Source organism: Leptinotarsa decemlineata, unplaced genomic scaffold (assembly GCF_025532065.1).
Source record: "Leptinotarsa decemlineata unplaced genomic scaffold, Ldec_3_MD MMD2_tig00000882_RagTag_RagTag, whole genome shotgun sequence".
Lineage (NCBI taxonomy): Eukaryota > Metazoa > Arthropoda > Insecta > Coleoptera > Chrysomelidae > Leptinotarsa > Leptinotarsa decemlineata.
In genome coordinates this window covers 12,819,922-12,832,063 of record NW_027412556.1, presented here as the reverse complement: position 1 = coordinate 12,832,063, position 12,142 = coordinate 12,819,922, and the positions used below count along the sequence as shown (strand labels likewise).

General features: G+C 35.0%; 2 protein-coding genes across 3 annotated transcripts in view; one reads left to right on the top strand and one right to left on the bottom strand.

Annotated features, from left to right (window-relative positions):
- usp (retinoid X receptor ultraspiracle) overlaps nt 1–12,142 on the top strand; it is a 91,196-nt gene that overhangs the window by 30,612 nt on the left and 48,442 nt on the right. The gene's annotated exons all lie outside the window — the stretch shown is intronic.
- LOC141482228 (uncharacterized) lies at nt 2,900–4,663 on the bottom strand. The gene is made up of 2 exons (XM_074175224.1): nt 4,186–4,663; nt 2,900–3,980 (listed from the first exon to the last, which is right to left on the bottom strand). The coding sequence occupies exons 1-2, from the start codon at nt 4,362–4,364 to the stop codon at nt 2,900–2,902; spliced, it is 1,260 nt and encodes a 419-aa protein (XP_074031325.1). The 5' UTR covers nt 4,365–4,663.

Sequence of the window (12,142 nt, the reverse complement as noted above, 5' to 3'; positions counted from 1 at the left end):
TTCTTTTCGATGATGTTAGGTTGTCTCAAAAGTTTAGTCCGTTTTTATAAGTCTACTAAAATTGTAATATCTCAGTTAATACAATTTAATTGAAATAAGTGGCATTACAATCAGTGTACTTTTGCTTTCGTAACACAAGTCAGCTAATTCCGTCAGCATGGAAATTGTGTGCTCAGGATTCGATGAAGTAGGCGAAGGCCATTTTTGCCAGGTCCTGATTACCGATGAGTAAATTATCGAAGTGTTTGAAAAGATGATGGTTAGACGCTCAATTCGTTTGATTTTCGCACGGTAATTTGTGAAACGTGCGGACGGGCGTTGTCGTGGAGCTGACGCAATTTTTTGTACATTACGTCGATTTCCTGACGATAGGACTTTGCTGTGATGGTTTGACCCGGTTGCAGCAAGTTATAGTGAATTGTACCAACCGCTGACCACCATACGGTAACCATGGTCTTTTTTTGGTGGGTTTTTGCCATTGGGAAGTGCCTGGATGGCTCATCGATGTCCAACCACTGTCCTGAACGTCTCATGTTGTCGTAGAGGATCCACTTTCCTTCACACGTGACGATCCGATCCAAAAAAGGATCGTTTTGGTTGCGCAAAAGCAAAGCTTGTTGACCCAAGCACCGTTTGTAATAGGTCAGAACCCACCAGGGTCCTCAAATCTTCATCCTGGATTACTATAGGTCGACCACTTCGGGGCTCATCCTTGAGAGTAAAATCTCCGGAACGAAATTTTGCAAACCGGCGTTTAAGCTGCAGTTACTGCAGTTTCGTCCTATATGGACATTTTCAAGCTTAAACTAAAAAAAAAAAGAGTTTATTGTTTAAGTTTGAAAATGTCCATATAGGACGAAACTGCAGTAACGTCAGTTACAAATAAAAGTGGTAAAAAACATAGAAATTTTCATTTCTCTTTTCAAAACAAATTCTAATAACCTTCGGTATTCTTCTCCATTAAGTCTAGGTGGAAGGAAGTGAGGCCCAATGTGATAGTCATCGACAATTCCAACCCAAATATTAAAAGAAAACTGTTCTTGAAAATTATTTTCTATCAAGGCGTGTGGATTATTTTCGGCCCAAATGTGATTGTTGTGAAAATTAATAATTGAATTGCGAGAAAAACAAGCTTCATCTGTAAACAATATTAGACTTAGGGAAACCTGGATTTCTTCTTATTTTACCGCGTAACCAATTATAAAAAGCTAGTCTTACAGGCAAATATCTGGGCAATAGAGCTTGCACACGTTGCACGTGATAGGAATATAGCTGCTGGTCTCTTAAAATCTGCCACACTGTGACATGGGTAATATTCAGTTCTCCAGCTATTTTCCGAGTACTGATATGAGGATTTACTTCAATCTCATTTAAAACAGCTTCTTCAATTTGAACTGTTCGTACCGTACCATTGCAGGCCTCCCAATGACAACCGTCGATCTTTTAAAGCTGCCTGTTTCAGAAAGTCGTGCATGGAGACGTACAAAAGTTCTTCTATTAGGCACTACACGCTGAGGAAATCTTTCATGGTAAATGCGTCTTCCATTCGAGTTTCCGTGAGCCATTCCATAACAGAAATGCATATCTGCCATTTCACTGTTAGTAAATTGAACCACGTTTTACAAAAATGGTTCGAAAAATAACCAGTAAACACACTTTTTATAACAATTATAAATTAAAAGCTTATAAAGTTGACAACAATTGTCAAGTTGTTTATTAAATGCTGCAATCGTTTTTCAAGGCCGCCCTTGATTATTATTTATGGTATTTTCAGAAGAGTGCGAAATTCAATGATGCGGCGGCTAGACGGTTGTATTGAAGCCGAAGGAGGCCATTTCCAACACTTAATTTAGTGCAATTCGTTAGTCTAGATGTTAATGTTATTTAATATTTGAATCGCTTATTTTTGAAAGGCCTCATGTCACCAAAAGTAAACGTTTCAGGAAACGAAAAAAACCGCATAACTTTTTAAAGTATTTTTTTCATTTTTTTCTAATTACTTTATATGATACCTATGATAAAAAGGCATTTCCTGGTGTAAAGTTTGTCATCATATTTTGTACCATTACCTTTTTACAGGCCTTTGAAATCACTTGACATGAGGCCTTTCATAAATAAGTGAACATTGTTGGTAGATTTGTATTAGATTAACTGAAATAAAAAGACAAAATTGCTTATCAAAATCAAGAAAAAATCTTTTTTTTATTTTTATTTAGTAACAATATTTAAAAAAATAAAAACTCACTGGTTGTTATTCTTTCAAAACAATTCAATTATTAAAAAAAAATCAACTTCCCCACAGAACTTTGACTGACTTCTATTTTGTGAGCCATTGAAGGAGTCCTGAATAAAAGTCCTTATGCTCTTCTGGGACATACTGCATCAATTTCTTCAAGTCTTCAATCTTCTCTCCTTTTATTGGTCTTTTTCCAGTGTAAGCCTTCGTTGTTGGAATTTGAGCTATTTCATTTGGGAAGGTTTTTAGCTTGAAGGTTTTTTCGTTCAACCCATCAATGTACTCGTTTGTTACAACTACTCCCACCTGTGAACTCTCAAACTTGAATTGGTGATAAGCTGAGACTTGAAAGAATTCTTTTTTTCCTCCTTTTTGAACTTTGGTTTCCTCTGAACTGGTAGTCTTCTTGTAAACCAGCGGCCACCATTTTGCGAAATCAACAATGTCTTGGGTCCCAATCAGATCCACATAGAACTTTCCTTGTTGTGTAGCTGTCAAAAAGATTTCCATGACTTCTTTAGTGGAATAATATCGATCAATTTTATTCATTTTCTTCTTTATCAACCCAAAGTCCCTGTCACATGGGACATATGAATGTCCTCTGATAGGTAATCTGAACAAAACTTGTTTGAATCGACCTGTGTCTGTCAAGCTCATTAGAAATCAAATCATCGTGTGGTTTTTGTTCTGTCCTGTGCAGTTGTCACTGTAGAGGTACAGCTCATCAACATGAGGAGGTATGTTGTCATTGATATATTTCATTAAAAATGAACATACCTCGTTGGCTCCTTTTTGAGCAATACCTTCATGGTACAGGTAGAAGGTAGCTTTGTCATTCTTATTATCATGTACCCCAAATGGAAAAACTGATAACTGCCTAAGATAATAGGTTTCTTGAACAGGAATGTTCGGTAAAGATACATTTTGCATATAATCGAAGCACAAAATCATTGCATTATCATGAAGCTTGCAATACTCAGTTACGTCACGAATGGACTTGTAAAATTTGTTTGACCTTCTTTTGTGTACTTCCATCTGTGCTTGTGCTACTCTTCTTGCTGTTTCATTTAGTTGAGGATTTTTTATTCTGTTATTCAGCCGTTCACATTCGCAACACGTATCAATTTGAGGTCTTCCAAAGCGATAATTGAAGTGTTCTTTGTACACTTTGTAATAAAAGCTGTATTTTACCTCAGATCCTGGGTTTGCCTCCAGGAACATTGTGTGCATTTTTTTAATGTCAAGTCTTGCATCTAAATATTTTATTTCTTTAGAGGCATAGTGGCTTACTTTCAGAGGGAATGATCTGATGTGATCCTTGACAGTCTCTACAAATTCCAAGGGAAAAGTCTTACGGTTTGTTTGTTGTCCCCTCCGATCAACAGGATTTCCACCCCTAGAAGCATTTCCTTGAAGTCTCCTTATTCTCTTTTCACCAACAGCATTAATACTCAAGAAAGCTGGCTTGCAAACCTGTTTCCTCTCTTCCCCGACCATAACATGAAACTTGTAGGACCTTGTATGTTGAACAGAATGACTAGGTCTAGAGCTTTCTTCATTGGCTTGACCACCATCAGTTGGTGTAGGTGACTTAAACCTAGATCTCCTTTTCCGAACTGAGTATACATCAATGAGAGACTGCAAGTGCAAATCTTGTTCATTTTTGGTTTGGAAATTTGAATTTCTGTCAAGAATTGATCTTAGTTCGTTTTCAGTGAATTTGTCAAAACATTTCATTTTGCACCTGAAAAAAAATAATAATAATAATAAATAAAATAAAAATAGAATATAATAATAAAATAAAATAGAGCTCAAATGTGAGAACAATGAGTAACTAGCTATGTAATGCTCATAACGATCGTAATTAAACATTTATGTTTACAAATTTAAGCTTCTTTGTTGAAAAGCAAGCAGACAAATGGAAAGTATGAAGATAAAAAGGCACTTACGAGCATGGATCACCTGTTGAGGATTTTTCCACAGTGTCTCCTTTGTAATTTGTGTATGATTTTCCATGAAGTCTAGCCAATTTATTTCTATTAACTTTGTAACTTTCAGGATTCCTGACACCTTTTCGTTTTCTGGTAACTGACACATCTTCTGAAACACTTTCTTCACTAGATGACATTATTTGAAATTATTTTCTCTAGTAAATGTGAATAAAAGATAAGACCGGTCTCGGAATAAGTTTAATGAAAACAATTTAATCTTTCTCTGATTTACCTACCAAAACACTGAATGTTGTTGTTGGGATTGACCTCGGCAATGATGGAAAACAAATAATAAACCAGCTGATTTGAGGTGTTGCGCAGTAGGTTTGATCAAGTGTGATTGATCTGTTTAGTTATGAAGGGCCTCAAGTCACAGACAAGAGGCCCTTCATAAATAAGTAGAATCTTCAACTTGTTATATCTACGGTATTAGTTAGGAGACATGAGGCTATAATAAATAAACGATGTGTTTAGGTCTGAAGACTTGTTTTTTTCAAAACAGTCGATTTCGAAAAAAATGTGACATGAGGCCTTTCAAAAATAAGCGATTCATTTGTTGTTATTGTTGCATAATTAGTAATGAAAAATTGTAAAAATAATAATTTCCAGAAGAAACATTTTATTCCCCATATTATTCCTTGTGAGGTCCAGGGATTTGCAATTAGGTCGATTTTTTTTCTTAAAAACTAAGCAAGATACGAAAAAAAATCAAGAGACAAAAAAGTTGTATTTCTAATTGCTTAATCCAAGGAAATAATAAAAATTGCACAAAAGTCAGTGACGTACATTTTTAAGTCAAAAATATTCGTTCAAATCCCGCTCGAGACGCCACTGGACTTAATAAATTGAATTACGTTCGGGCTAAATCAGCTCCTTAATGTTATAAATACCATTGCCAAATTACAACAAAATTAGGTGAAGGATATTTAAGATATTTACGAATTATTTTTTTTTATTTTTATTTCAACACCCTGTATCTTGAGAACGAAGGATTTGCGGACCCATGTTTAAATCAATATTTCGTCTTAAAATTACCTGAAGAATCGTCTGTTAAATTTATGCTACATACTAAATTAACACCCTGTATATTGGCATATTGATCAAATTGATTTCATAAACTTTTCCGTACAATTTGCCCAATTTGAAGAAAGTTTGTTGAATCTATGAAAAAGGTCATCGTTAATATCTAAACGAGCCACCCTATAATTTTTCTGTAAAATTCAACTTTTACTGAATTATGTTTTTATATGACAGTTGGCCAAAATATCTCGCTTCGAAATATGATTTGCTTTTAATGTATATATTCAGACAAAATTGGTACAAAACAAAAGTGGTGGTTTTATTAAAACCAACCGCTTCGACGCTCATGATTTCGACTACCATCCTGCAAGAGGCCCCAAACTTGATGAAATATCCATGGCCAGCTAGTCATCTGCGCCGTGCCATTTGAAGACCTCCATAAAATTAGCATATATTTCAGATTTGCAATTCCTGTTATAATGCATCTCACGATCAGGTAGATATTTATGGGTTTCCAAAACATTTATGGCCGGGCCGCTTCAAATAATTCTAACATGCACAGTGGGGAATTCGAAAAACAATCTGTTGTGATTTATTCAACCACAAATAGAGAATTATCCAAGGAAAATGATGGATTTACCTAGGAAACTGGTATAAGAGGAGAACATGTATAGTCGACGTAAACGATATTGTGAACATTTAAAGTTGGCGGCAATCTCAAAGACCAAAAAAACCAATACATAGAAATGAACCGGTTGCGAAATAGTTCACGTGGACTGCAGAATTGGCGGTTCATATTGGATAATTTTTACTAAACGAGTTTTATGATTGGCTGAAGTTAAATTTGAAATTATGTTACGGTGACGAATAGAAATCGGGGAATGCGGGGATGGTTATCGCCGTCGTGTTCAGTTCAGGAACTGGTCGCGATTTGAGTGTTGAAATTTGATATTGATGCAGTTATAAACTACTTAAACTTTTTGTTATCTGTTCAAAATGTGGCGTCCTTGGACAAGTATTGATAGTAAAAACGAGTGTGATAACAACGCAGACTTTTTCCAGTGTAGTGATTCCAATAGCGATGGTGAACAATGCAAAAATTAGATACCAATGAATAAGATTCAGATGCATTTGAAAATTGAAACACAGAGAGTATGTTTCGATGTAAGAATTACATCTCGAATTTCGTTTCGAAGGAAACAAACTATTACAAGCAACATAAGATTTGACCTAAATTCCTTTCTCAACTGTACGTAAAATAGTCAAAAACAAACCTTATGAACGCTAGGTGATACAGGATTACCAAAACCTTCAGATGTTCATCTAATAAAATCATTGAAAAAAACAATATACGACTTACTAAAACAATGAGATTCCTACAACTGAAATCATAAGGAAGAAATTGAATACTTCCGGCCATAACGTGAGCTGCTATGACAGAACTCTTCAGAATTGGATAAAGAAACTAAGATTTAGATTTAATATAATAAACAAACGTCAGGCAATGATGAAAAGCAGAAAAATAGTGGAATTGCGTAACAAATAATACTTAGAATAAATAACTAAATATAGTCAAGAACAACGGCAAATTCTTTATTTGGACGAAACTTGGTATGACACTCACGACACAGTTACGAAAGGGTGGACTGATGGTTCAAGAATGTGTACGCCTAACATGCCTGCAAACAAATGATCGCGACTAATAATTGTGCATTGCTGAGGAAGTGTTCCGAATTCTTCGAAATTATGTGGAAAAAAACTTGAGGATAGCAATGTTGACTATCATAAGAACATGGAGGAATGGTTTGAAAACACATTGATCCCAAATTTGGATGGTAATAGTGTAATAGTTCATAACAACGCTTCCTATCATTCGCGACAGCTCATCAAAGTACCGAATACAAATTTGAGGAAAGATGAAATACAAAGTTTTTCAATGGATAACAATTTGTATTTTGAATATTACTATACCAAAAAGCAACTAATTGAAGTTTTACAGACGAAAACATTTGAAAAAATGTATGCCCTTGAGAGTGTTGCTGAAAGGTATGGACACACCATACTGAGACTTCCCCCCTATTATTACCCTGTTATTTGAATCCCTACTTTCCCACTTACCTATATAAATAAAATATTTATATTATTAAAGGGGAGCATTTGGAAGGTAGGTTGCACTATATCGTTTACTTGAACTGTACACAGACTGTTTTACAGGAGTGTCCCAAGATTCTATTTCGCGGCCATTAGTATTTTTGATACAAATCAGTGACCTTATTAGTCTGAACATTACAGAATAATTCCGTCTTTGAAGAAAATACTACATTACTGTAGCATAACAATAACGAGAAAGATCTCCACATAAATATTTCCCATGATCTTACAATAAAAAATTGATTCGATACCAATCTATTGTCTTTCAATTATGAAAAAAATGAACCAAAATTGATTCTAAAATGCCTTGGGTTCCATGAGAAAATGATTTGGAAACGAAAAAGTATCAGAACATGCCTCAATAAAATGCCATTTGGAAAATAATAAAAATTTATTTATTTTGGAGATGTAATGATTGGGAAAGACAGTTTTTGGCTTTCTACTACTCCATCTCGATACAAAAAAGATGAGGAAATCTTCCAAAGAAAGGAAGGAAGTAATCAATTTGAAAATAAGTAACTTTATACATGGATGTGTAGATCATGCAAAGAAGTAACTTTCAGACACAAACTGAAAGAAAGTCCTCCTGAAACAGCTACTTTCATATAAACATTGAATTACACGAAAGAAAAAAAATTCTTTCAAAACTATGTGAAAACTGAATTATACAGAAGATTCTTGTGAAGATTCTTGTTTTAGGGTTGTTTAACTTTTGCACATTCGAAAAAACCTCCAACATCGCCAGAAAATAGAAATTTTGATAACATTTATTTGTCGACATCGCTACTTGATGTACATTTGAATCTTGAAGAAGGCTAAAATCTTCGACGAAACATTGGCACTAGAGCTGTAAGCTTGTAGTGAATTTAAATTGTACTATTGCTTGTGGCACTGCCAAATAAACGATAATAACTTATTTTATTTATTAATTTCCATTGTCAGGGCCGCGCTTGTTATTTGCTTCGTTCGCAACGCTTTTTTTTTGACCAGATTCATTCATTAATCAATTACGACATATCTTACCCCCCCTCCTCCTCCCCATGTTTTACTTTTCTTTCATTCTTTGTTTTGCTGTTGATCATTTTTCAATGTTTATGTGTACCGTAAAATTTGAATCGTTTTATTCAGATCTCTCAAGGTGAATATTTCGAATGCGGAACCAATGAACTCATGAAAAAAGAGTGGATTCGACTTTTATCGTGATAGCCTTGATAGATCTCAATGTTCTTTCATTGAATGATAAATTGAAAAGTTATACTCTAGCTAGTATTAGTAATTAATGGATAAAGGCGATAATGCACCTTAAATTGTTGAATATCGGACAAAGAAACATAAGTTTCTTGTATTTTGGATGATACGTATTTATTTTTATATGCAAAATTTTATAAATTCAAGTTACTGACGAATATTTTTTTTCAAAAAGCTAATTTATCAATTGCAGTAATTTTTTGTCCTTTCTACATTTATATTCATTTTTGAATTTAAGATTCTGATTTTTTTATAGATCTGTGGAAGGTAACAATCCTAAACAAAAAATTATTTCAAATATAAATCAACTTTCTCAAAATGAAATATTCAAACAAAATTGGTTTTTACGATGTTTCAATTCTTTTCACGTCATACATCATTGAAAAATTTATATTAATACCCCCAGCTCGACGCCCATTAATACTATATTTAACGCAATATGAACACTGTCGGCCGCCTCTTTTGACGTTGTTTGCCGCTAGTCCCGATTTTAATGGTTCCCTAGCGGCGTCCTCAAGAGGCATAGCGGGTATAAATATCTCAGTGACTTTGTGGATGAATTGCACTGCCACTTGCTTGAGATGACTATGTTGCTTCCTTTGATGTACCGGCATTATGGCATTCTTGAAGTTCTTTCACTCTCAGATAATTCTGGAATGACTTAAGTACATAATTCAGTTCACCACCGGCTAACAGGTGGCTCTGTTTAATCTCAGTAGATCCACAAGTTCTATCTCTTTCAAAATACCATCCCATCAATAAAACCACGTCAAAATATTGAATATTTCGACTTTCCAGTATATATATATATATATATATATATATATATATATATATATATATATATATATATATATATATTGACGGAAACAGGGCCCTTTCAGTTGAATTTCCCGTAAAATAGAGGAAGCGTGCAAACGTGTAATAATCTACGCTTCGAATAATTGCAATCTATAATTATAATCACCTTGATATTGGCATTAAGCGATGAAAAAGGAGATGACAATATCTCATTCTATTGGATGCTCGTAGATGTGCTCGTTTCATTTAGCTTGTTAACAGTTTTCACAACATGGAAATTTCCATATTGTTGAAGGTGTATGAACATGTTTTTTTCTTCTGGTTAATTTTGAATGAAAAATTTCGGGTTTTATTGTAGGGGAAGATATACTTATTTCGCTTTTTGTTTTTATATAATTTAGTTCAAAATAGAATGACAAATGATTAAAATTCAATAAAGCGATAAGTTAGTCCTAGGTATTGGGTGGTTAAGGCAACATTTTTGAAAAACTGAATCGTTAAACTTGACGTTTCGCACAGTCTTGTCTGTATAATTCAACGTTCAACAGTATTGTGCACCAGCCTATTGGAAACTAGGAAAGTCGAAAAATGTGGAATTTTATGGAAACGTAGACAACTGAAACAAGAGATAATCTGCAAATATAAAAGCTTCGACATCAACCACCATAGGAGATTTGTTGTCTTTCTCTGCAGCTTTGTCTGCAATGCAACTTATTGAAACTAGAGACCATAAACAAAGCATTAGTGCATCGTCATACAGTGCTAGTCAAAAGTCCCCTCCCCCCCTCGTATCTTTGGAACGGGTATACTTATAATAATGAAATTTGGAGGGTGGAAATAAACGGATGTAGGCTTCTTAACTGGTCATAACAGGTGACGCAATAGTCATAAATGACGTCACAAGGCCACTGTGACCAAAAATTTTAAATGGGACCCTATGGCAAGTGACAGCTCGTTTGAAAGGTATTGAAAATACCTATTCAGTCATACCAATTTTGTTTGGGTTTCGGCTGATTTTGATTGATAAATTGAAGAAATACGAAAATTATTGTTTCGCATTTAATTAATAAAGATTTTAAAGTACGCCTCTGGTTCATTGTCAAAAAGGTTGACGTGTTTGAATTATCTACTTGTCAAAAGTGTTTATACCTTGAAAATTTACCTAAGCTATTGTTTAACGAGACGTTTAAGTGTTTACATAGGCAAAATGGTACGTACTGTAGCCGACAAAGTAGCAGCTATCTTAATAATGTAGAAACAATTTCCATGCAGCGGAACGACTGTTTAATGAGAGGTACCCCGATCGCCCTATATCGAGGGTTTATTTTAGGGAGCTTCTTCGGAAGTTTGAAGCATCAGGTAGTGTTCAAGATGCCAAACGATCTGGTCGACCAACAATTAGTGATGACAAAAAAAATTAACATACTTGGAGAAATGGTAGTGAACCCTACTTCTTCCACAGCCCAAGTTGCGTCTATCTGTGAAGTCAGTCAAAGGACAGTACATAGGGTGTTGGCTAAAAACAAATTTCATCCATACAAATTAAAAATGGTGCACCAACTTTCAGATGATGACCCCGACCGAAGACTAGAATTCTGTGAAACTATGTCCGATAAAATGAACCAACAACCAGGCTACATACAGACAATTTGTTTTAGTGACGAAAGTACTTTCTTTCTCAATGGAAATGTTAACACTCAAAATGTGAGGTATTGGAGTGACACAAATCCTCACATCTTTCGTGAAAAACATACTCAATTTCCAGAAAAAGTAAATGTTTGGGCAGGTATTTTGGGAAACCACATAGTTGGGCCTCTTTTTCTCAATGCTAACTTAACCGGTGAATTGTATCTGGAGATGTTACAAACTGATATTGAGGCGTTAATTCTTGAAATTCTAGAAGATAATCCAGATGAATTCGACAACTTGGAAATATCGTTTCAACAAGATGGTGCTCCTGCACACTATTACGGTGCAGTAAGACGTTACCTAGATGAAGAATATCGTGGTAGATGGATTGGACGACGAGGTTCGATCGAATGGCCAGCTCGGTCACCGGACCTTACACCATTAGATTTTTTTCTATGGGGGTACTTGAAATCTAAGGTTTACGCTACAGCACCTGACAGTATTGCCATTCTGAAACAACGAATTGTTGAACAATGTAGGGCAATTTCCGCTGACACACTGGGACGAGTACGACAAGAGTTTAGCAATAGGATGCATTACTGCCAGGAAGTAGATGGAGCACATTTTGAACACTTATTATAAGAACTGGTTCTTAAATCTTTATTAATTAAATGCGAAACTATAATTTTCGTATTTCTTCAATTCATCAATCGAAATCAGCCGAAACCCAAACAAAATTGGTATGACTGGATAGGTATTTTCAATACCTTTCAAACGAGCTGTCACTTGCCATAGGGTCCCATTTAAAATTTTTGGTCACAGTGGCCTTGTGACGTCATTTATGACTATTGCGTCACCTGTTATGACCAGTTAAGAAGCCTACATCCGTTTATTTCCACCCTCCAAATTTCATTATTAGAAGTATACCCGTTCAAAAGATACGAGGGGGGGGAGGGGACTTTTGACTAGCACTGTATAATAGGTTTAAACTGTGGTACTGTTGAACCACCATGCCTCCCCTCGAAGTTGAGAGTCCTCAGATAAAATCTTCCGTACACTGTTTCTG

Bases quoted from the DNA above. Each gene is read 5' to 3' on its own strand.
- LOC141482228 (XM_074175224.1), bottom strand. From the start codon at position 4,364: ATGTCATCTAGTGAAGAAAGTGTTTCAGAAGATGTGTCAGTTACCAGA. The intron at 3,981-4,185 runs GTAAGTGCCTTT...ATTTTTTTTCAG, and splicing joins TCAACAGGTGATCCATGCTC to GTGCAAAATGAAATGTTTTG.